This window comes from Camellia sinensis, chromosome 14 (assembly GCF_055761805.1).
Source record: "Camellia sinensis isolate YWXY chromosome 14, ASM5576180v1, whole genome shotgun sequence".
Taxonomy (NCBI): Eukaryota; Viridiplantae; Streptophyta; class Magnoliopsida; order Ericales; family Theaceae; genus Camellia; species Camellia sinensis.
This window is the reverse complement of record NC_138974.1, coordinates 101,526,705-101,552,317: the sequence shown is the minus strand read 5'-3', so window position 1 is coordinate 101,552,317 and position 25,613 is coordinate 101,526,705. Positions and strand designations below refer to the sequence as shown.

Genomic DNA, 25,613 nt, shown 5'->3' with positions numbered 1-25,613 from the left:
TTGTTTGGTAAAATTTGTATTCTTTCATTCTTCATAGTGGATTGATTTGTGACATTTCGCCCGTGAGTTTTTCCATGATCCAACTGTGATTTTTTCCATGATCCAACTGTGATTTTTTCCATGTAAAAATCATTTGTGTTGATTTATTAATTGTGAAACAACAATCTAAATCTCTTTTGTATGTACTAGATAATTTAGATTGTTAGTTTTAGTCATTTGGGATTTTTTGCAATTAAATCTATTACGAATCACGAATCACATAAGGTTTTCATTATATATATTCCATATCTACCACACAGAGCAAATGAAACAGAGATTGAAACCCTAGAGAGAGAGATTAGTAAAGAAGGAAGATGGTGGCGAGACCTCGTTCGTCTTCATCACTGCCGCCAGCCAACAACTCTACCATCAGCATCTATACACTTTAGATCTAAGATCGCGCGATCTCTTTATGTCCGACTCGCCCCACCATCGCTCTCCTCTTCCGATCTCATCCACTCTCTCTCGTCGGAGCTGCCGCTCTTACCTCTCTCTCTCTCTCTCTCTCTCTCTCTCTCTCGCTCTCCTCTTTCTTCATCTCCAATCATGAACTGCTGATTTGAACAAATTGGACTCATTAAAACCAGTCTCTTCAACAATAGATCAATTGTGCTCATCTCGTCCCTCCAATCCATCATTTATTACTGCAATCTCACACTATTCCTCCAATTTCAACCTCACTAATCCAAAATTTCCAATTTTCACATTGAAATTCAAATCCAATAGAATGTTGCAAGGTTTTACATTGCCGTGAATCATCACGGGATCATAGTCATAGTGGAGATAGTTCAACCCTTTTGCGATCTCGATTGCAATTTCAAACTGTTTCTTTGACTCTATCAGCTTCGAACACTTGCGATGGAACAAGCAATCCTGCAAGCTTTGATTGCTCGTGAGACTTCAAAGAGAACTTTATAGTCAGTGGTGGTGTTGATCAATGGTGCTATTGCTTAAGCGTCTCACCAAGATTAAAGACGATAACACAAATTCGATGTCATATGGTACAATTTCCTAACTCTAGTCACTAAATATATACATATACAAATAAATATGTGTTTGTAACCCTATAATGCTTTAATTTAATTTTGTGTTTCGATTTGAGGTTGAAATGGGAGATTATTTGTTGAGTCGCGATGATGATAAAGATGATGAGCCATTGTTATGTTCCTGCTCATGATGATTATCAAGATTAGTGACAAAGTTCTCTAAATGATTTCTTTTTTCTTTTTTTTTTTGACAGATCTGTTATGTTTAATCTGTTGTAGATCTTAGAGGAGTGGCGTTGAATTTTTTTTTTTTTGTATTTGGCTTCTTCTTATTGTTCATTATTTGATTATCTTTTTTTTTTCCCTTTATTTTTGTTGTTGTTGTTGATGATTCCAATAGATAGTGATAGAAAATGTGTGTTGTTGTTGAACACAAAGATCTGCTTGTGTCTCCATAGCTGTTCAAAAAATTAAACAAATAGGTTAAAAAAAAAATTGTTGTTAGTGGCTTTAGTGTATTTCAATAACAAATATTTCAACAGATATATAGAATTCAGTGAAAGAATTGAACAAATAATAAAATTTGAATAGATAAGGGAAAAATTGAACAAATAGTCAAAAAGATTGAATTGATAGATATAAATTTGAATAAATAGAAAATAAATTTGAACAGATAGAAAATAAATTTGAACCGATAGTCATAAAAAAGTCAACAGATAGTTAAAAAGTCAACAAATAGACAAGGGGTAAAATTTGAAATAAAATGTCCTCCAAAACTAATAAAAGGACTTCTTACCAAACTATTTCACAAAGGGTGAACCTTTTACTAATAAAAAATATTCACTGAATCTAATGCCTTATACCCTCATTAGATTGGACATTTCAACAAGTTTCTCATGATTATATCCATTGGGCTAAGGCAAGACCGACGCCATTGTAAAAAGGGCACATTCTAAATAAGCTAGCATATGCTCAACAACTAGGTTATCTGTTCTTCACATGCACAAAATTCAATCACAAAATTGAACGTACTTTTTTTTCACACTGATGCAGATCATAATTTATAAATTATAGATTTTATTTTCATTATTTCAGTATTTCATTAGAATTATTATTTAAGGCTAAAATATTTAGTTTTCTATTTATTTAGGTTACCTATTTGATTTATTTTTTTGTCCTACAAAAATTAGATTTGCTTGCTTTACAAACAATAGTTTTATTTCCTAATTTTGTATTTTCATTTTTAGTATTAGTTTTTTTAAGAATTATCTTTTATTATAAATAAAGTCGTAAGCCTTAGACTAATCAATTTTAGTTTATTTTGGTGAATTAATGTTATTACAAGAGAGAGTATTTCTTTTATCAAATTTGTGTTTGCTTTAGTGTTCGATTGTTCATCTCATTACTTTCTATGCAACAGTTGGTGATTATGACTGGAGATGTCACAATGCAACCCCCGTCCCAAGGGATTAGAGAAGTGACCGGTCAGATTGCCAAACGCCTACATAACAGTAATACAGTAATAGGGGCTGACAAAAGCCAACAAATATTAAAATCTAACGTCCAATGAGCCGTGAAGACTTAAATGAATAGAACAAACCTTTATATATATACACACATACACACAAGTCCAAGTCATGTTTAAGTACAAAACAAAAACAACACTTGGGGGTTTAACCCTAATAACAAAAATCAGTCAAAATAAAAGGCTTAAGACAAAACTTCACAGCACTTGATCTTGACAACGAAAGGGTGAATCCTGAATCACCCAAAGAGCCTTAAAGCTTGACCGTTTGAAACCTCACAATGAGGCATAAGAGTTGGCTTGACAAAACAGGGTTCATGCCAACATCACTAAGTCCGGTCCTGTGCTTGTTCACCTACATACATATATAAAACAGTGAATTAGAGCCCAGTGAATAACAACAGTGCAAAGGTGTTATCACTACAACAAAAGTAATCTATGGTGACAAAAAGTAGTGAAGAAAATAAATTTTGTCACTAAATAAGAATAATTCGTGACGAATTATAAAATTTTGTCACATATAATAAAAAAATGAAACTAGTAGGTGACAAAATTTATTTTCGTCAACAAATACTTTTTTTTAGGTGAGGAAAAATTAAGTTCCGTCACTGAAGGTTTTCCCGCTAATTTTTTTTGGTGGCGCCAAAATCTTGAGACTTTTGATGAGAAAAAAATTTGTCACCAATTATAAAATTATTAGTGAAGAATATATTTTCGTCACCAATAATTTTATATATATATATATATATATATATATATATATATTTTTGAGAAACTTGATTTTAAATATTATAAGGCCATTTGGTTAGAAATATATTTTTGTCAGTAATGATTTTTAATATTTTGAGACGTTTTAGTGAGAAAATTATTTTATCACTAATTTTGGAGGGAAAATTTTGACATTTTGGGCGGTAATAAAAAAAAAATAGACTACGATCTTTTTTTTTTTTTCTCTCTCTCTTTTCTTTTTTTTTTTAATCAATTTTCCTCTCTCTCTCTCTCTCAAAACAAAACACAAGTTAATTAACTTTCTAAGTAACCTATCGTGACGAAAAGTAGTGAAGAAAATAAATTTCGTCACTAAATAAGAGTAACCCGTGACGAATTATAAAAATTTATCACATATAATAAAAAAGTAAAAATAATAGGTGACGATATTTATTTTCATCAACAAATACTTCTTTTTAAATGAGGAAAAATTAAGTTTCGTCATCGGAGGTTTTCTTGCTAATTTTTTTTTGGGTGGCGCCAAAATTTTGAGACTTGTGGTGAGAAAAAAATTTGTCCCCAATTATAAAATTATTAGTGAAGAATATATTTTCGTCACCAATAATTTTTTATATATATATTTTTAAAAAACTTGATTTTAAATATTTTAGTGACGAATTTTTTGAGAAATATATTTTTTTCAGTAATAATTTTTAATATTTTGAGACTTTTTAGTGAGGAAATTATTTTGTCACTAATTTTGGAGAAAAATTTTGACACATTGGGCGGAAATGAAAAAAAATAGACTACTAACTTTTTAAATTTTTTTTTCATCAGTATTGCTTTCCTCTCTCTCTCTCAAAATAAAACACAAGTTAATTAGCTCTCTAAGTAACCTACACTACAGGAAATTACACTTTTGACAATCAAATTTGGCGACTAAAAAACTTTAATCGGCAAAAGTTGTGGAATTGGTAACCAACAATTATATTAGTTGATAAAAGTCACTACTCCAAAAATACTTAAAGATTACACTTACAGAAATTAAAACATGACACTTTTAATGAAAGTGTGATTGAAAAACTCAAATCAATATTTTAATCACACCTAATTTAATTAAGTAGGATAATATTTATTTTTTAAGTCACTTTTTAATTAAATGTGATTATATATAATTTCTTAATCACACTTATAATTAACGTGCGATTATATATATATATATATATTAAATTTTATTTTTATATCTAATATTCCCTCATCCTATTCTGAAGAACATGAAGCATCGTTCGAAATGTCTACAGCCTCCCCCTCTCTCTTTTCAAACCCTTATTTTGAATCTGAGGAAACCGATCGACTCACTCACTCTTTCCCTAAACCCTAATCTCTCTCAATTCATCGAATCAACAATGATTCATCTTAGTGATTTCGATTCATCTCAGAGAGGGGGTGAGAGATTCATCTCAATGATTAATCTCTCTCAACCGATCGAATCAACAATGAGACTTGTTGCTGTTGCCACTACTCTCTGTTTCATCTCTTCCTCTCTTTTCCGCTTCATCTTTTTCCTCTCTTTCTACTCACACACGAAAACCACTTTTACCGACCCAATGGTTTGGTCAATTCAAGGGTTTTCGAACCCAAAACCTCAAAGACAATGATGATACAAAATAAGAAAGATAGGGTTCGAATTTGGACCACAACGGAAAAAGAAGAACAACAGTTAGTCTATGAAAGTCTTTTTTGGGGGTAATTTTTAAGCTTTATATTTTCTTCTTTTATTTATTTATTATTATTTTTTTTTAACGCTTAAGGGTTTAGTTTGTTGCTAATATCTACCCTGTTTTTGGAGCTATATATTATATTTTCAATTGTCTTTTTCTTTGTTCTTTTTTTCCTCCCTTCGAAGGCTGCAATTGAGTGCATGCTACTAATAATTTTCAGTGATTTGCAGGTCTAGGAGGTTCGAATTTGGACCACAACGGAAAAAGAAGAACAACAGTTAGTCTATGAAAATCTTTTTTGGGTAATTTTTAAGCTTTATATATATATATATATATATCTAGGTTTATATATATCTGTTCTAAGGTTTATATATATCATACTTCAAATTGAATGAAAGGTGGATTTTCGGTCGTTTTGTTTCAGCTACAAATGTTGCAATCTTTCTCTTTCCATTTGTTGAAATCAACTAGATTTAAGTTGTTGCCTTATTTGTTGCAATAGATCAGTTTTATGTTGATTGATAATTGGAATTTTATGGAACAAAATAGTCTAGAAACTTGGAATCAAACCGATTTCTACAGCTCAGATACATATCTTCAGTGGTCTGATTCTAATCCAAAATTTATGGAACGGTACAGACCGATTCAATCGTAGGTCCACTCCAAAACCGAATCAATCTGGTCCACGAAAACCCCCAGTTACTATAGTACAATTTATAACCCCAAATAAAACTATTCAAACCTAAAACCCTAGCCAATCAATATCCTAACAAAATCCTACCTCATGGCATTCAATCTAATACCCAATCCTCTCAAAACGATGGTTCTCTAGAAATTCTAGTACCTAGTCTTTGCAAATCAAGCAAATACAGCCCTTCTTAGAAACCCAATAACCTTTCTCTACTATATTTACAAACCATAACTAACTAAATTGAATTATCTCCTTGTGCATGAAAATGATTACCATTCTAACTATGTTATTTTGCATAGATGTCCACCTTGATTGTGAATCCAGAATCGCTAAGTTTTTGGGAACTCTTGATTGCATATTATATCCTTATGGACTTTCCACCATGTTCAGTGCAATTCTATCTTTTTCTAAGAAAGGGGATATTATTGTTGCGTGAATATTATCTTTACTGTTTAATTATTAATTTTCATTTGGTATGGCATAAATCTTTTACATTGTGTTTCCCTTTCTCTTTCCAAATCCCTTTCCAAATTCCCAAACCATACACAGCGTTAAGGCTACAAGGACTTTCCTACAAAGGTTACTATTGAAGAATGCATGACAAGTATTGTTCAATGGTTGACTATGTTTTATTTAGTTAGTCGTTGAAAGTGCTAATATTGTTATATGAAAACATAATGATATGTTATTGCTTTTGTATCGTTTCTTGACTAAATTTACCTGCTGTAATATGATTGTGAAAAGAGCGAAGAGGGCTAAGACTGCATATTAGCTGACTGTGTTCTGTTGATGTAAATATAATCATTTGAGTTTATATTAAGATGTGGATATTTTATATCATGAGCTTATAATAAGCCATTCAGCTATAATAAAGATACTGATCAATGGTTTAAATGGTTGTGCCATATTGGATCAATCACGATCAATTGGCAATTTGCTTTCTCTTTTTGTTGTTTAGTTTTTTGAGAACCTCTATTAATTTGTATTTTGGAAACATTTATGCATATGCATGGTAATATGAGTAGTTATTGGCACATTTGTTTGGGTCCCTTAAAATTAGCATTGGTTTGGCTTTGCAATCTGCCATGTATATGAGGTTAATTTTTTTCTCTCTATTTTAGAGCTTTTCTTATTGATTTATTTATTTGGACTGGGGGTGGGAATTTTTTAGGATGAGGGTGTCCACTGGGGAATACAAAATGGCCTTTATCTTTCCAGAAGTACAATTGTGTATTTCAAGCACAATGACATGGAGTCTCTACAAAGTACTTCGGAGAACGTTACTGTAGAAAATAAGCGAGCTAAGAAGCTAAGGCGCTATATTGTGGTTGAAGCTGTGTACCAGGTATCTTTTGGCAATTATGCTTTAATTTTACTATGTTGATAACATATCTTGTAGCTTTCATCAGACTAGTATTGACAATTAACAGTTTTCTTATTTACTAATACCATATTATCATGTATACCCTGCATTTCTGTTTCCCGTGCAGAATTGGGAAATGTTAATGTTTTGACAGATTTCTTCAATTTGCATAATTCAGGTCAAATTGCTCCATTAGATGAGATCATCCGACTGAAAGAGAAATATCGTTTCCGTGTCTTATTGGATAAGAGCAACTATTTTGGTGTGCTCGGCAGTTTCAGAAGAGGTACCACCGAGCAATATGGGGTTCCGGTATGTTTTGAAGATATTTTAGATTTAGTCAGTTCATGAATTCTCAATTTGTGGTTTTATGATGGTGTTGGTACTTGGTTGTGTAGATTGAGAAGGTAGATATCATAACTGCTTCCATGGGACATTCATTGGCCACGGAAGGAGGATTCTGCCGCGTAGGAAGCGTTAGAGTCACTGCTCATCAAGTATGAAATTACCACCACTTGAAAAAGGGAACCTTGTTTGGAAGAATTTTTTTTTTTTTATAATCAGAATTCCGTGTCTATGTAGCTGTTTATTAACTGATTGATATTAGTGCTCTTTTTTCCTAGTTTTCTATTCTTAATTGTTGATGACATGTTACATGTTTGCAGCATCTCAGTAGTTCTGGTTATGTCTTCTCTGCTTCCTTGTCTCCGTATCTTCCAACTGCTGCTATTATTGCTATTGATGTTTTAGAGGAAAATCCTAATCTTATTACAAAACTGAACAAAAATATTGTTGTACTATGCCAAGGTTTGTTTTATTTTCACTCTCTTTTAATCTATATCGAAGTGCTAGGTACTCATTGGGGATATGGTTGATGTGTGAGCTATCCTCAACTTGAGATCACTTATAAAGTGCCTATGTTACTATCTCGAAGTGACTCGGGAAAATCTTGTAGCTCCATTGGCATCAGATGAGTCAGTGTCACTGATATATTGATCTATTGTTGGATGCATGGACCTCTTAGTCTGCTTGCACATGTGATTCTTAGAGGTTATGTAAATCAACCACTTGCAGCTAGAGAAAGCATAAGAAAAATGTTAATCTGGTTGATAACCTTTATGTTTACAATTTTCTTCTTATATTTGCAAAAAAATTGAAAATTGGAAATAAAAACTTGTTTGCCATTTGTTTTCGTTTAAAAAAAAAAATTCATTTAGTTTACAAAAAGTTACTAAATTCTATAAACAAAAAAGTTATTTTTATTTGTTTTAAAACAAGGTTTCATTCCTTTCTCCCTTCCCCACCTCCTCTTGCCACCACCCACAGCCTATCAATACTGCTAGCGACCCATCCGGCCACCACCCAAGTCACCGGCCACTACTTTTGGCTGCCAGTCACCACCTCCGGCTTGTCCCTTCCACCTCTGGCCCCATTGGTCACCATCTCCGGCGAGTCCCCCTCCACCTCTGACCCCCTCCTGCCACCTCTCCCTTGTACCAAACATGTGTTTTTTTACCTTCATTCTTATAAATATATATATATATATATGACAACCATGCTTAATGTTGTGTGTAAATAAAAAACGACAAATAGTCAATGTTACCAAACAGTAGGTGTTTGTGGTACTAGCTCTTCTTTATCCTGCATCTTTGCTAGCTCTTTCAAGTGTTGCTGAAGGTGTTGGTTACCAATTCAGGGGTATGTGTGGCTTTCATCTTTCAGTCAAAATAGAACAACAGAACTAAATTGTTTTTATCTGATCGGTCTTAACCATTTGTCTCTTATATTGGCAATTGCAGGATTGTCAAATATACACGGCCTCAAGATTGTGAGTGACGTGAAATCCCCAATCGTCTTCCTTGGACTCAAGAACTCCACAGGATCCTTGAAGAGCGACTCACAATTGCTTGAACATATTCCTGAGTAGGTAATCCAGCAGTTCTCAAATTTCTTTCACTCCTACTTTTTGGCAAGTCAATGTGAGTTACTGGTTACACATTCTGATGGAACGATTTGTGTGTGTTGGAAAATTGGGCCATTGGCTCATTTCTGTGAAATTGCAACTAGAGGAAATGAGTTTTGACAATGTGCGAGTTGGTTTATAACTTTAGTTTTGGGAAAACCATTTTCAGGTTATGTATATACTGTATGGCATCATGATCACTTGCCTACACAATCTCGAGGTCTTAATGTTTGTGCACTTGCAGGTATTGAAAAAAGACTTAGTCTCACAATGTTTCCATAGCAAAATCAGAGTGGGTGTTTTCTCCTTCAAACTCTTTGATTTCAAGAGAATTCTCTCTTCCATGCACCATGAATATCAATAAACGTTAATCTTATGTAACCCAAGGGTACTCTTGCTTTTACTCCCCACTACAATTCGCATAATTCGCAAATCTTATGTAACCCAAGGTTTTGTGTACTGAATTTTGATCATAACTCTGACAACACAATTCGCACAGTTTCGGCAATTTCTGTTTTGATTACAATTTTATGCCTACATAACATTTTATGTTGATTTTTTATTATTGCTGAACAAGATGCTAGTTTCATTTAACTTTCATTGCAGCCAGTAAAAATGATGGATGATTTTTTGAAATTGGCATGAGAAAATACTGCAAAAAATTTAGAAACATGTGGTGTTCATGTGGTTCATTGGTAATTGGTACAAGATTTGTGAATACAAAAAGAAAATGATAACTATGTTTAGATATTTTATACTCGTGGTTACTTATGTACTTGATCACATTTTGTAGAAAAACAGGGTGTTCCATATCACTACACTGATAGTCCTAAAGCAAGAGTCAACTTCAGATTCGGTAAGATAGTTTTTCTGTGTTGTGTTAATTATTGTGGTGCTGTTAGTTCTCCCCTGCTTTCTCTCCTTTCTTTTTAATTTTAAGTCTTGTATATTTTTGTCTTGATATTTCAGCTTTGTCAGTTTTTGATGTTGTCAACTTGAAACTAATGACTAGCTAATTGCAAATCGAGTACCACTTTGGTATTTTTGTGGTAGAACTAAGGTTCTATGATTAAGTGATATGATATCTAAAAAAGCCAGAATAGTCCCATTTTCCATTTTGATATATTTATCATGCTTTTGCCACCGATACAAATGAAGCAACATTCCTCACTGGTTAATGTGTCCTAAAATGGAGGTGAGGTGGTTATGAAAGAAAGCAATTTAAGGTAAGGGTTTTGATGAAAATAGTTTTTGATAAGTTGCAATTTTAAAACATGGGCAAAATATCGTGGTTAGTCTCTTGATATTTGAAAAAAAAAATAACAGTAGAATAATTTTTTTTTTGTTGTTATTGTTGTGAAAACACTTAAAAAGTCATAGGGAACTTTCAGTCATAGTAGTTCCACAACAGTGGCATCAAATCTTATAGAAAGCTTCTGTGTGTGTTATTGATGTCGAGTCCTACCCCATACCTGCAGCATGTCATGTAGTGTCCATGTGGGCCATTGGTTTCAGGTTTGCAGTTTTTTATTTGTAGCTACTGATAATTTGAATGATACTTATCAATACATTTTTTAATGTTCAGTGTCAGACCTTGAATGAAGAAGAAATTTTTGAAGTCCGAGACAAATATTCGCCTTTTCCTTTTGGGTGGATCCATGCAAGTGTTTCAGTAGCTTGAGGAAGGAAAAGCATCAACTTGGGAGTAGGGAAGAAAGCTGCAGCTGTATCTGTGTGGTTGCTGCTAGTGCTATTTATGCAACGCTTTTCTTGGGTTTATTCTCTAGTTTTGCTTGCTTTTTCTCTCTTAAGGGTTGTGCAAGTGTATTTTGTATTGTTTTTGGCTACTCTGTTGAATGTTCTTGTTTCCTCATATGGCAAACGAACATTCCTTTGTGTGGTTTATTTTAGGATGATTCTCTTTATAGTTTATTTAGTTTAGTTTATCTATTTGGTTTTGTTTCTCTTGTATGGCTCTACTTTTTTTAGTTTGCTTTTGTAAGGCCTGGGGAGTGCCCCTTCTATATCTCTAATGTTTTTCTTGTTTATTTTCTTTGCAGATTGGTTTTTGATGACTTATGGAAATATACTTGCAAATCAAGATCAAGTTTTGAATTTTTTTTCCTAGACTAATACTTAGTTCTAGTTGCAAATCAAGATCGAGTGTTATTTATTTTTATTTTTTTGTGGACTCCGCGATAGTTCATTTTAGAATTTGCTATGATGGTTTTGTTGTTATACTTAATGGTTTATATTATTAAAGTTGTTTGATGGATATATTTTGATTTATAATATAAATTGTTTAGTGAATTTTTGTGTGGAGTGATGTATAATAGCTAGTAGATTTCTTAGTACAATTAAAAGGCTATTGGAATATGAGCAGCGATATTTTTGAAATAATAATTGAAATTGAAATTGAAATATAAAATATGAAACAAGTTTAGTGACAAATTTGTTTCGTCATTTATATTTGTTATTATGACAAAGTGATTATTCGTCGCTAATAAACATTTTTTGTGACAAAATTTATTGCAGTTTATATATGAAAGTTTTCATTAATTTTGTTGTTTGGTGGCGAAATATATTTCGTCACGTATATATATATATATATATATATTTGCGACGAAATATATTGTCACCCATGTACGACTTTTGGAAACGAAAAATTTTGCCACCTTCACATCTTTCTGTGACGAAATTATTTCTTCATCAATGATCAACATAGAGGACAAATTTATTGGTCAACTAAAACTATAAATATGGTACTGAATAATTATTTGGTCACAAAAATGAGAATTTTTGGCGAAAAAATGTTGTTTTATTGGTGACAAAAAATTTCGTCACTGAAGTAATTTCATTGGTGACGAAATTATTTTTTGTCACGGTGGTTTTTAGTGACAAACATTCAATGACGAAATCAGTGACGAAAATATTTCCTCACAAATATCTATAGTGACGAAATTAGTTCTTTGGAGACAAAAAAAATTCGTCATCCAAGACCTAATTTGTTGTAGTGTATGAATGATGTCCTTACAGTATTTAAAATAGTCAATTCAACAGTGGATTACTTTGTCAATCAGTATCTCATAACTTGTCATTCAAAATTGAACTCATATTGAAATTATAGCAGTCATGCGTGGTACATCCAATAGCAAAATAGCATAGTAGGTCTTGAAGACTAAACAGTCAGAATTGATGGCCATCAATATAGTAAGCAGTAGTCCCAAATATTGGAACTAATTGAGATCTCTATAATAGTAATAGTAAATAGAAACAGTAACAAATGCTATGGATGCCACAAATATGGCTTATAAAACAGGACAATCATTCATTCAGTAAGCAGTGCCGTTTCAGAAAGAGAGCCTAATATCATTCAGAAAATAATTATAATTTGAACATTGCTTTCCAACATTGTTACTCACAGTTGGCTTCCTGACTCATGTGATCACAATACGACGTCTGACCTATACAAACATATTCAAGCACAATAGCTCAAAATACATTTGATTCATTCAGTCAGTTCTTTCTATTTGTTCTTTAATGCTTTCATGTTCATGCCATGCATATGCATATGAAAAACACATGAAAACCATGCAAATGGAGGCCTGGAAGTTTGAAAAATGGAAAGAAAACAAAATCGAGCCTGCCTTGCAAACCGCACTTGCAGGAGCACTAGCTGGACGTACGGAACCTCCACCGCACGTGCGTCTTGCACGTGTAGTTGAAGCAGAATCTAACTAGGAATAGGGAAGGTTTGGCTGCACGTGTGGGGCCTCAAGTCGCACATGCGGTCTGGGTTCATTTTAGTCATAAATGTGCTCTTTAGGTAGAACTTCCTCTCTTCAAAATCCATCTTCAAATCCATGCAAATCAAGGCTCAAAACTCACAGAAATAGCTTAATTTTTCAATATCTAACTTTAAACAAAATCATAACTTCAAATCAAACCTCAATTCCATACGAAGGTCAAATTCTTTGGACAAAATTGCAGAATTAAGAAATACAACTTGAAGAGCTTCAACTAAGCTTATATAGATAGAAATTCCTTTGAAATCAAGAGAGGCCATGCAAGAAAACAAGTTTGTGGTCATGATTTTTCATGAAATGATGCTATACATGTTCGAATCTTGAACTAATTCTTAACATTCCTCTTTTTTTTTGTTCATAAGGGTTTACAACTCTAAATAACCATGAATTCATTCAAATTAAGTTCCAATATTTCAATATGCTGAGTGTATAAGCCCTAATTTCATAAGATTAGCAAGAAATTCTTACCTTAAAGGGTTGATCTATGAAGCTTTGCTAATTCCTCTTCTTCCTCTTCTTTTTGAGCCTTTTTCTCCCTTTCTAGAACTCTCTCTCTCTCTCTCTCTCTCTCTCTCTCTCTCTTTTTCTCTCAAATGTAAAGCTCCTCTTATCTCAACAAAACCCACTAATTCCATCTCTTTCTTTTATCAGCTTGATGAGGGACTTAAGAAACCCTAAGCTTAATTACTTCTATGTTAAAACTAAATTATATCATATTTACTTAAATTAAATCAATTCTCAATATAACCTAAATTAACTTAAACCAAGCTTAATCATACTAATATGAATTAGGCTCTAATTTCCTATCCAATTATTTAATTGTAACCTTATGGTTTACTGAGTTAGATAGATTCAATACATAACCTAACCATATCTATTCACAATAACACATTTCAATTCACACATAGAACATAAGAGCACATAACATATAATCAATGCAAATCCTATGATTAACTTACTTAATCAAGAAGGTGGTTGTTACATTCTCTCCTCCTTAGGATGTTTGGTCCTCCAAACTTAATTACCTTTTTCTGTAAAGAACACAGGATCTAATGGAAAGAGCTTGGGATATCTTTTCTTCATATCGTCTTCTTTTTTCCAAGTCGCATAACGTCCACCGTGATTTTGCCAATCTACTTTCACTAACGAAACATTCTTGTTCCTCAACTTTTTGATTCGCCGATATACAATTTGAATAGGCTGTTCTTCATACATATAGTCATCACTCAAAAGAACTTGGGTAGGCTCAATAACATGAAAAGGGTCCCGGAGGTATTCCCACAACATTGAAACATGGAATACATTGTGCATTTGCTCCATATCGGGAGGGAGAGCTACCCGGTACGCCACTGGATTTATCTTTTCAATGATCTCATATAGTCCAATGTACCAAGGTGCTAGTTTGCCCTTGGTTTTAAAACGAGTTTGCCTTTTCATGGGTGTCACTTTAATAAAGATATGATCGCCCACTTCATATTCTCTATCCTGTCTTCGAACATCCGCGTAGCTTTTCTGTCGATTTTGCGCTATCTTTAGCCATTGTTGAATTAATTTCACTTTTTCAGTTGTTTCTTGTACAATCTCGAGTCCAAGTAAAGGTCTGTCTTCAACTTCAGCTGAAAAAATTGGTGATCGACATTTTCTGCCATATGAACCCTCGAAAAGCTCCATGTCAATGCTTGAATGGAAACTGTTGTTGTAAGCAAATTTGGCTAGAGGAAAATGGGTTTTCCAATTTCCTTGAAAGTCTAGTACACACATACACAACATATACAACATATCCTCCAAAGTCTGTATTGTCCTTTCTAACTGCCCATTGGTTGGTCGATGATATGCACTGCTCAGTCTTAATTCAGTCCTTAATGCCTTCTGCAAACTTTGCCAGAACCTCGAAGTGAACTTTGGATCCCTATCAGAAACAATTGACATAGGCACTCCATGAAATCTCACAATCTCATTAATATAAATCGTAGCCAACTTATCTGCATTGTAAAATGTTTTGACATGTAAAAAATGAGCAGATTTAGTCAAACGGTCAACAATAACACAAATCGAATCCATACCTCTATTGGAGCGAGGTAGTCCAACAATGAAATCTATAGTGATATGCTCCCATTTCCACTCCGGCATTGGCAGTGGCTGAAGCAATTTTGTGGGTCGTTAACTTGTTGGCATTGTAATCACTTGGACACAAATTCAATAATTTCTTTCTTCATTCTTGGCCACCAAAAAATTTTCTTCAAGTCTTGATACATATTTGAATTCCCCGGATGGATGGCAAACTTTGAACTATGTGTTTCTTGCATAATTCACTTCTTCAATTCAATATCATTCGGTAGACATAACCTTGGAATTTTAGCACATCATTTTCAAACAAGAAACCCAGTCTTGGCTTAGAGTCCCTTTCATCTACCACTCTCTTCAGAAATTCATCTTGTGACTGTTTTTCTTTGATTTCTTCAAGTATTGTCGGCTGTGCAGATGTAGCAGCTAAAGTCCCTTCCTGTTCTCGCAAAACAACTTCAACTTCAAATCACTCTAGGTCATGTAGTAATGCTCTTTGCCCTGTAAGTAAACAAGCTAAGTTCCCAATTGATTTCTGACTAAGAGCATCGACAATGGTATTAGCTTTCCCCGAATGATACAGGAATTACATATCATAATCCTTAATCAGTTCCAGCCATCTCCATTGTCTCGTGTTCAACTCTTTCTGGGTCAAGAAATATTTTAAACTCTTATTGTGATAACCCTGTTTCGTATTATGCTAATTGGTCCTTATTATGAATGTGATTATGTGTTTGATATGATTTTGAGTGCCACTTATGTGAATATATGTGGTTTTGAATTTCTATCTGTTCATCGTAGGAATATCTGTTTGATTATCTGCTTTGGAATTTAAATTGAAGGCCCTATCGGCTATAGAAATTGAAATTGATTACGGCATTGTGATTAGCATAATTTTTAGAGCCTACGGTGAAATTTAATTGAAAATTGATTCGGATCAAATTAAATAGATTAAATTAATGAAATGGTGTCCAATTATTTAATATTAAAGATATGTATTTGAGAGGGAGCTTTTAAGGGGCCATTATACACTCTCATTTTGTTTCTTTGAGCTCAACATATGAAATTATGCTCTAGAGAGGGGAAGGAGCCGAATTTAGTGGGAGAAAAAGCTCAAGGTAGACATTTGGCTAGGGAACTTGGTGATCTTGAAGACACACTCAAGAATTTACCATAAATTGGAAAGATTGAGCTTCTAGGTGAGTAAATTCATGGATTCTAGTTTGTAATTCTAAGATGAATGGTGATCAAGAACATGAGTTGAATTGATTATGATGGAATTGAGTTGGTTTTGTTGAATTGGAAGTCAATATGCACATGCATGTGAGAAATTGCTTTGAATTTGCATATATGAGCACAAAATATATAATCCATGTGAGATTTTAGTTGAAGCTCATATTTTTGACCATCTCTTCATCATCTAAGTTGAGAATAGAAGTTGTGTTTCACATGCATGTACAATCCATAAGAATATGAGTTTGAATGCATGAAATTGCTATGTTGAAAAATGAGTTTGGTGTATATTGGAGCATGCATGTGATTAATTCATGGAATTGAGCTTCATAATGTTGTAATTTGGTGTTTGTACCATGTTAGTACATGTATATGTGAAGTTTGAGTCATAATATGCAAGATATGTTGATTTGAATGTTGAATTTGAGCTCAAGAACAATTCTTGATTTTCCAGAATTTGGGATGTCCGCTCGAGCGGGGAAGGCACCGCTCGAGCGGGAAATTTGGGCTCCCAGTATTTTTGCAGACACGATGTCCGCTCGAGCGGGGGAAGTCCACGTTCGTGCGGGGAGCTATGTGGGATGACATTCAGCTTAAGCGTCCGACTTCACGCTCGAGCGTAAAAGTGAGGCAACTAGTACTTTTGCAGACCTTATGGGTTGGCTCGAGTGGGGAAGTCCATGCTCAAGCGGGGGACCCCTGTTTCTGAAATTTTGAAAATGCATTATGTGCTTCGTTTTCCGTTCTCTTTCACTTCTAAGTACTCGTAGGCATGCATTAAGCATTATAAATGAGTTAAAAGAATAAGAAAGAAGCCTAAAGAGGAATATGTGAATTAAGAACGAATTGAATTGTTTGTGACCCATTATGTTCATGGAATGTGTAGGGTCGAGCTCCAGGGCAAATCATCCAGCCGATCACTGTGAGTAATGTCTTAATAAAGATATATGAAATATGCTGTTTGTCCAATTGCTTACTTCTATGTAAGTCTTATAAGTTCGTTAATTTGAATGCTGGACTAATGTTTGCTATGCCAAAAGAATGGGCCAAAGGCCAGTTTGACACGAATGATAGAATGAATGGACCAAAGGCCAGTTTGACATAAATGAAAGAATGGAAGGGCCAGAGGCCGTATGACATAAATGAATGGGTCAGAGGCCGTATGAAATGGATGATAGTTTGACTCGAATGATAGTCTGACATAAATGAATGGGCCAGAGGCCATATGACATAAGTGAATGGGCCAGATGTCGTATGACATGAATGAATGGGCTAGAGGCCGTATGACTTGAATGAATAAGCCAGAGGTCGCATGATACAAATGAATGGGCCAGAGGCCGCCCGACATAAATGATATGAATGAATTGGGCCCGAGGCCGTACGATGTGTTTGGAACCGTAGTCACTTGACCTATATTTATATATAAGCTAGATAGAAATACAAATTGGGCCCAAGGCCGTTTGAAGTACGTTGTTCTAAATACCGTTTGTGTAACTTCTTTATTTGATATTATTTGCTGGGCTTTCGCTTATGCTCATTCATGTGTTTGTAGGTGAGCCAAGAGAGGTCCAAACCTAGCCTCAGTGAAGTCTGTGTGGAACAACCAAGGTTTTGAAGAGTCAGCCCTTATATCTCACGCACGAGACTCGTCTTCGCCCTTTTGCTATCTTATTATATTTTGTCATGTTGGCGAGGTCTTTGGATATGTTTGTATATAGTTTTGATTGGCTGACATAGACTTGAATGATCCTATCTGTACAGAATTTTAGGTTACTGTATTTTCTGATGTGAGTTATTAATATGTATATGTATGGTTTGTTATGACGTGCCATGTAAGCACAGCTCTATGGACAAAGTTTTAAATTTGTTTCTGTTTGGCCCATTTACTTTGATGAGTTATGTCTTATTTGGTTTGAGGCCGTAGGTAATCTCGTGATTACTGGCCAGTTATGTCCTTAACCTATGGAGGCGGGTTCGGGTCACGACAGAGTGGTATTAGAGCACGAGTTAATAACTCACACACTTGTCCAAAAGAGCAATAAGTGTCTAGAAAAGATCTAAGATGCATTCTTGTGATAAGCATGAATACGAAAGCATCGAGAATATGCATAAATGGTTTGATATGAACAATTATGTGCTATAAGTTTGTGATTTGCTTGCATTGTAAATTATTTGAATATGTATGCTCTTTAATATATGCATATCTGTGAATCTTTTGTATAAAGTATAATGCAAGTTTAATCAAATGGTGAGAACGAGAGGTGATGAGATAGAGGAGTCCTCTACTGCCAGAATGGATAGGATGGAAAGATTGATTCAGGAAATGGCAGAAACATTGAGGCAACAACAAGAGTGGCAGCAACCACATCCTCCACCTCCACCTCCGGCACCTCTTGTGCCAGATAATTAGAATGATGATCGGATAATAACTCTCACCAAAGAGTTTAAGAAAATAAAACCACCACAGTTCCATGGGGGATTAGATCCGTTGAAAGCCGAAGCATGGGTTCTTGGCATCAAAAAGTTGTTTGAAGTGTTCCCTTGTTCGGAGACACAGAAAGTGCTTCTAGCCACTTTTATGCTAGAAGACGAAGCAAGAAGATGGTGGATGTTAATGCGTGAAAATCATAGAATGTTGATTGGGTAAAATTTTTAGAAATTTTCTATGATAAGTACTTCCCGTAATGTGTCCGGGACAGGAAAGTGTCAGAGTTCATGGAACTTAGACAAAACAACATGATTGTAACTGAGTATGAGGCCAAATTCACTAAATTGGCCAGGTTTGCACCACATGTGATTGATACTAATTATAAGAAAGCGAGGCACTTTGAAGGTGGGCTTCGAAGCGACATTTTAGAAAGGGTGAATGTCTTGAAGCTGGAAACCTATATTGGGGTGCTAGACAGGGCCATAATATCATAAGCTAACATAGCTAGACAAACTAAGTCAACAACTGACTGGAAAGGCAACAAAAGGCAAGGCTTCTTCTCAAAGAAGAAATTTTCGAAAAAAGCAAAACACGAGCTTCTCAAGTACTTCGAATTCTTCCCGAGATACATCCCCAATGTGCAACATTTGTAGTAAAAGGCATCGTGGGGTTTGTTACCGTGTGTCAGGAGCCTGTTTCAAATGTGGCAAACAAGGGCATATGGCCCGAGATTGTAATCAGAACAGTGGAAAGATAGCTGCTAGTTCCACTGCATCGATCCCAAAACCAGGAAATACTATGAGATCTATTACCACCGGAGATACCGTGAGGAAACAGAGAGTTTTTGCGCTTGTTCCGGGCGATACACGGAATGCTAACGCAGTTGTCTCAGGTACTATTTCTATATGTAATCAGGATGCTTTTGTGTTAATTGACTCCGAATCAACACACTCTTTTGTGACATATTCATTTGCATCTAGACTAAGTAGACCTCTAGAATTATTGCCATATCTGCTATGTGTATCTGCTCCATCCGGGGAATCTGTATTGTGTGAATCTGTATATCGTTTTTGTGACATGCGTGTTGGGAATGCCATCCTATATGTGGATTTGTTGCCCTTGAACTTTAGGCACTTTGATGTAATTTTGGGCATGGATTGGTTAACTAAATATTGTGCCACCATTGATTGTGTGACAAAACAGGTTGTGTTTAGACCACCAGAACAGGAAGAAATTGTATTTGTGGGTAACGGGGTAGTACCTCCACCTTATTTAATATCTGCAATGAAGGCATGTAAATTGATCAGGAAAGGGTGCCACGGGTATTTGTGTTATATGTTGTCTGAACAATCTGTAAATGTTGAATTGAACAGTATTCCTATTGTTAGAGAATTTCCAGATGTGTTTCCAAATGAATTACCAGGGGAATTGGTGGACAGGGAGATAGAGTTTACAATTGAGACTACGCCAGGCACCTAGCCTATTTCTAAAACTCCCTATAGAATGGCTACTGCAGAAATGAAAGAACTGAAAGAACAGTTATAGGACCTACTCGATAGAGGGTTTATCCAACCCAGTACTTCACCATGGGGTGCACCGGTGTTATTTGTGAAGAAGAAAGATGGAACTTTGCGTTTGTGCATCGACTATCGAGAGCTGAATAAGATAACGATAAAGAATAAATATCCCCTACCTCGTATTGATGACCTATTTGATCAGTTGCAGGGATCACAAGTGCTTTCCAAAATCGATTTGAGATCCGAGTATCATCAGCTAAAAGTAAAGGCAGAAGATGTTGAGAAAACCACATTCAAAATGAGGTATGGTCATTTTGAATTTCTTGTTATGCCATTTGGGGTGACTAATGCTCCGGCAACGTTTATGGACTTAATGAACCAAATTTTTAAAACCTACCTTGATGAATTTGTTGTGGTTTTTATTGATGACTGTGGGGGCCGAGAAGAGGGAGTCGTAGAGATTCCGGATAGCCGAATCTCGGAGAGTCGAGATTTGAAGCACTCGACAATTTGCTCACAAGCTCAAATCCAACCCTATTCGGCCAAATGACCGATTAGGAAAGGGGCCGAGTGAAGGTCGATCTATTATAAAATGCGCCGAATATGAGTTGGAAATGGACCGAATCCCGAGGCCCATGGAAGAAAAGATATAAATAGAAGAACATCAACCAGAAAGAGGTATGTGAGAATTATTGTGCTTAACTTAGAATACAAGCATTCTTGAGTGTGGATTCTGACTTGTCTGTCGGAGTGCTAACTCCGGCACCCCCGACCGGAGTGTTTATTTCTTTTTAGGTGACCAAAAGAGGATTACGAGCGTTCTCTAGGATCTGAAGAGTATTTCCAAACCACTTCTCCACAATTGGCGCCGTCTGTGGGAATACTCAAGCACATCCATGGCAAGCGTGACGGAAGACCTTCCGACAATCACTGTCGACCCTATACCGCAAGATGAAACCACTCCAACAAACATGCTTGGAACAGAGACTATCGCCACAAGACGTGCCATGAATTTCGCCTCACCCTCGACTTTGGAGCACGAAGCAATGCAAGCGATCCTGCAACAAGCAAAGCAAAACGAACAAAGATTGGCAAACATGATCGCAAAGAACGAACATCTCCGTCAGGTTTTAGCCTTGGAGGTGGCGAAGTCCAATCAATCTACATACTAAGGCCCAGGATGACCCGTGAGGGTAGCTGCTCGACGTTCTCAAGCCCGACAATAAGATACTGATAGCAACTCCGACTCATTATTCTCGGAGCCCAAGAAGAAGGGACGATCTAAAATTTTCAGTTCTTCTTAAGGGAGTCCCCGTACAAGGCCTAAGCGAAGAAGGAACAGCTCGGATGATGATCAACACGATACTTTTGTAGGACGGATTGCAAAGGCAGTGCTACCTAAGAAATTCGAAGCACCGTCATTCACCTTGTACGACGGTAAATTGGCACAAGATGGCCGGCTACAATGGTACGCTCGAAAAGGCAACCCAACCAAAGCAATAGCCTTGACACAGGATTCACATGCACCCCGCGTGATCCGCATGATATACAGCCTGGCAATGTCATCAGCGGTGCACACGATTCAGTCGAGGTCTAACCCTCAAGAGTAACTCACTCCGGCTAAACGGCCTCATGAAGCCGAGGTTATCACTTTTGATGATTCGGATTTGGCTGGAGTAACACTGCCCCACATTGATCCCTTGGTAATTAGGTTACGCGTAAACCGATTCACAGTTCAGCGCGTACTCATTGATCCGGGGAGCACATCGAAGATTATGTACTACAAGACATTCATCAAACTTGGCTTCTCCAAATCGGATCTCTCTCTGACGCTTTATCCACTATTCGGCTTCAATGCCAAGCCGGCGGTCAGCCGCAGAGCACACTGCTACCGTTGTTGAGGAGGTTGACAGGCTGCTTGACGCTGGAGCAGTTAGGGAGGTGACCTACCCTACATGGCTCTCTAATACAGTGGTGGTGAAGAAGAAAAATGGGACTTGGCGAGTGTGCGTCGACTTCATAGACCTAAACAAAGCCTACCCGAAGGATTGTTTTCCTCTTCCCAGAATAGACCAGCTTGTAGATGCTACAGCGCGCCATCAGCGTATGAGCTTCCTTGATGCCTATAGAGGTTATCATCAAATTGCTATGCATCCGGAGGATCAAGAGAAAACTGCATTCCTCACCCCAAGAGGAACATATTGCTATAAAGTAATGCCTTTTGGGTTAAAGAATGCAGGGGCAACCTACCAGAGACTGGTCACCGCCATGTTCAAGGAGAAACTCGGCAAAACTATGGAAGTGTACATTGATGATATGGTGGTTAAATCCAAAGAAGAGCAGAATCATATAGCCGATCTGGAAGAGACATTCGACATCCTACGCAAATATGGAATGAAGTTGAACGCTTCCAAATGTGCGTTTGGTATCGGCTCTGGCAAATTCTTGGGCTACATTGTCAACCACAGAGGAATCGAAGCCAACCCAAGGCAAATCACAGCAATCCTGGAGCTCGGCTCCCCTCGTTCAATAAAGGAGGTTCAAAAGTTGATGGGGATGGCTGTCGCACTCAACAGGTTTATCAGCCGGTCCACAGATCGCTGCCGATAATTCTTTCATACGCTACGGCAGGGGAAGGCCTTTGAATGGTCCGCTGAGTGTGAAGCCACTTTCAACGGCCTGAAGACCTACCTCCGCTCAGTACCACTCCTGATAACACCCTCTGCTGGCGACCCGCTCATTTTGTACTTGGCAGTTTCTGACCGAGCCGTTAGCGCTGTATTGATAAAGGAAGAGATGGGGGAGCAGCGGCCAGTGTATTATGTGAGCAAGGCAATGGTTGACGCCGAAACACGCTTCCTTCCATTGGAAAAGCTCATCCTAGCCCTAGTTATGGCGGCAAGGAAGCTCATGCATTACTTCCAGGGACATAGCATTAGGGTGCTAACAGATTATCCCCTCCGATCAGTACTACGCAGTGCGGAAGCATCTTGACGTGTTTCAAAGTGGGCTCTGGAACTTGGCCAGTACGATATTCAATTTCTACCCGGAACCTCAATCAAGGGACAGGTGCTTGCTGACTTTATCACCGAATTCACAGGGGGCCTTGCTGACTTCAAGCCAGATAAAGTTCGACCGAAGCCGAACTGGAGGATTTATGTTGGGGACATCTGGCAGTTGTATTGTGATGGATCATCCAATCAGCGGGACAGTGGAGCTGGAGTTGTAATCATAACCCCTGGCGGCGAAATAATTGAGTAGGCCGTCAAGCTCGGCTTTGAAGCATCGAATAATGAAGCCAAATACGAAGCCCTTTTAGCTGGTTTGCAGAGTACGCATATTCTGGGTGCTTGACGTTTACTTGTGTTTTGCGACTCAAAGCTAGTGATCAATCAGCTAAAGGGGGAGTATGCGGCAAGAGACGACCGTATGGCGGCCTACATGAAAACGGCCAATTCCCTGTTGGCAAAATTTGACCATCATGAGTTGAACCAGATAACACGTGAGCAGAACACCCATGTAGATGCCTTGGCTTGCCTAGCCTCCGCAATCAACTCAGAGATTAAACGGACCATTGAAGTAGGATTCATCCCAGAGCCAAGCATTGGCCCTTCGGAGGAAGTACAAATCAACGTTATAGAATCTACACCAAGTTGGATGGATCCCATTGTTGCATTCCTATCTTCTGAACAACTCCCAGAAGACAAGAAAGAAGCACATAAGCTGCGAAACAAAGCCATGCGATACTACTTGGACCCATAAAGAAGGCTTTATAAAAAGTCACTCTCTGGCCCATATTTGGAATGTGTGTACCCGGATAAAGTCGGGGAGCTTCTAGCTGAGATACACGAAGATAGTTGCAAGGTCCATTCTGGCGGACGCTCTTTGGCCCATCAAGCTATAATGCAGGAGTATTATTAGCCGACAATGAGAGCAGATGCCGAATGTTATGCAAAAAAGTGTGAACAATGCCATAAATTCTCCCCGTTAAACCATCTGCCTGCTGAAGAGTTGAACTCAATCACCAGCCCTTGGCCGTTTGCCCAGTGGGGGCTTGATATCGTAGGACCACTGCTGAGGGCTCCAGGGAACAAGCGATACCTGATTGTCGCAACAGATTACTTTACGAAATGGATCGAAGCGGAGGCATTAACACACATCCGAGATGCTGACATTAAACGCTTTGTGTGGAGGAACATCATAACACGATTCGGCATTCCCAGAGCTCTTATCTCAGACAACGGCACACAGTTTGATTGTGGCGTATGTCGAGAGCTGTGCAGCAAATATGGTATTCGGCCTTACTTTTCTACGCCGGCTTATCCCCAAAGAAGTGGCCAAGCCGAAGCCTCTAATAAATCCATCTTGGACGGCATCAAGAAGAGGTTGGAGAGAGCCAAAGGCAGATGCGTCAAGGAATTGCCGAGTGTACTGTGGGCTCATCGAACTACACCGAGAAGATCGACTAGAGAAATGCCGTTTGCCCTATGCTTTGGAACCCAGGCAATCTTACCCCTGGAGATTGGCCACCCGACACTCAAGTCGCAAGTCTTTGATACGGGCCGAAACGACATGATGCTGGCTTTGGATCTGATCCTAATCGAAGAACGAAGAGACCGAGCCCTTGCGTCAATGGCGCGATACCAGCAGCAGCTGGCAAAGTCATATAATCAACGGGTTCAGCTACGCCGCTACACACCAAGAGAATTGGTCCTGAAAAGGTGCTTCCAGTTGACAAGAAACTGGCTGATGGAAAATTGGGTCCTAACTGGGACGGCCCATACCAGATTGATTCGATCGCCAGAGTAGGGGCATATTGGCTCAAAGACATGTCAGGAAGGAGTCTGCCACGACCTTGGAATTCCTTGCATTTACGCAAATTTTATCATTAACCTGACTTGTGGGACATGATGCTTGCTCCGACCTGTTCATTATATACATCTCTTTTTCTGTAATACAAAGATTCCCATTCACCTACTACTGAATCTAGTTCAAAGATGTTCCAATTAAAGTCTCCGGATTCGGAGCCCCATCGGCGAATGACGTCTTTGGGCCGATCAAGCCTCCAGATTCGGAGCGCCCTTCGTGGATATCACGATTGGCCAATTAAAGTCTCTGGATTCGGAGCCCCATCGGCGAATGACGTCTTTAGTCTGACCAAGCCTCCGGATTCGGAGCGCCCTTCGTGGATATCACGATTGGCCAATTAAAGTCTTCAGATTCGGAGCCCCATCAGCAAATGACGTCTTTGGGCCGATTAAGCCTTCGGATTCGGGGCGCCCTTCGTGGATATCATGATTGGCCAATTAAAGTCTCCGGATTCAGAGCCCCATTGGCGAATGACGTCTTTGGGCCGATTAAGCCTCCGGATTCGGAGCGCCCTTCGTGGATATCACGATTGGCCAATTAAAGTCTCCAGATTCAGAGCCCCATCGGTGAATGACGTCTTTGGGCCGATTAAGCCTCTGGATTCAGAGCGCCCTTCGTGGATATCACGATTGGGCAATTAAAGTCTCCAGATTCGGAGCCCCATCGAAGAATGACGTCTTTGGGCCAACCAAGCCTCCGG

General features: G+C 37.4%; 1 protein-coding gene and 1 long non-coding RNA gene across 5 annotated transcripts; both read left to right on the top strand.

Annotated features, from left to right (window-relative positions):
• The first annotated feature begins 295 nt into the window (after positions 1–295).
• On the top strand, positions 296–17,923 carry LOC145807705 (uncharacterized). The gene is made up of 2 exons (XR_014351007.1): positions 296–1,040; positions 17,652–17,923. It is a non-coding gene; the product is annotated as an uncharacterized LOC145807705 (long non-coding RNA).
• Positions 4,518–11,271, top strand: LOC114320345 (long chain base biosynthesis protein 1b). 4 transcript variants are annotated; one of them, XM_082906777.1, is made up of 8 exons: positions 4,518–5,004; positions 5,210–5,281; positions 6,842–7,015; positions 7,212–7,345; positions 7,432–7,530; positions 7,699–7,840; positions 8,833–8,960; positions 9,790–10,575. In XM_082906777.1, exons 5-7 carry the CDS (start codon positions 7,462–7,464, stop codon positions 8,958–8,960), a joined length of 339 nt encoding a protein of 112 aa, XP_082762903.1. In that variant the 5' UTR covers positions 4,518–5,004; positions 5,210–5,281; positions 6,842–7,015; positions 7,212–7,345; positions 7,432–7,461; the 3' UTR covers positions 9,790–10,575. The 4 variants fall into 4 exon arrangements, 1 of the variants encoding a protein (XP_082762903.1); XR_014351230.1 differs by lacking the exon at positions 7,699–7,840 and adding an exon at positions 10,582–11,271 and having other exon boundaries at positions 8,833–9,852; XR_014351231.1 differs by lacking the exon at positions 7,699–7,840 and adding an exon at positions 10,582–11,271 and having other exon boundaries at positions 5,200–5,281; positions 8,833–9,852.
• Positions 17,924–25,613: the final 7,690 nt, after the last annotated feature.

What these genes read in the sequence shown, in the direction of transcription:
- LOC114320345 (XM_082906777.1), top strand. Translation starts at nt 7,462, where the DNA reads ATGGGACATTCATTGGCCACGGAAGGAGGATTCTGCCGCGTAGGAAGC. An exon ending in TTAGAGTCACTGCTCATCAA is followed by an intron (nt 7,531 to 7,698) that starts GTATGAAATTAC and finishes ACATGTTTGCAG; the next exon opens with CATCTCAGTAGTTCTGGTTA. An exon ending in TATTGTTGTACTATGCCAAG is followed by an intron (nt 7,841 to 8,832) that starts GTTTGTTTTATT and finishes TGGCAATTGCAG; the next exon opens with GATTGTCAAATATACACGGC.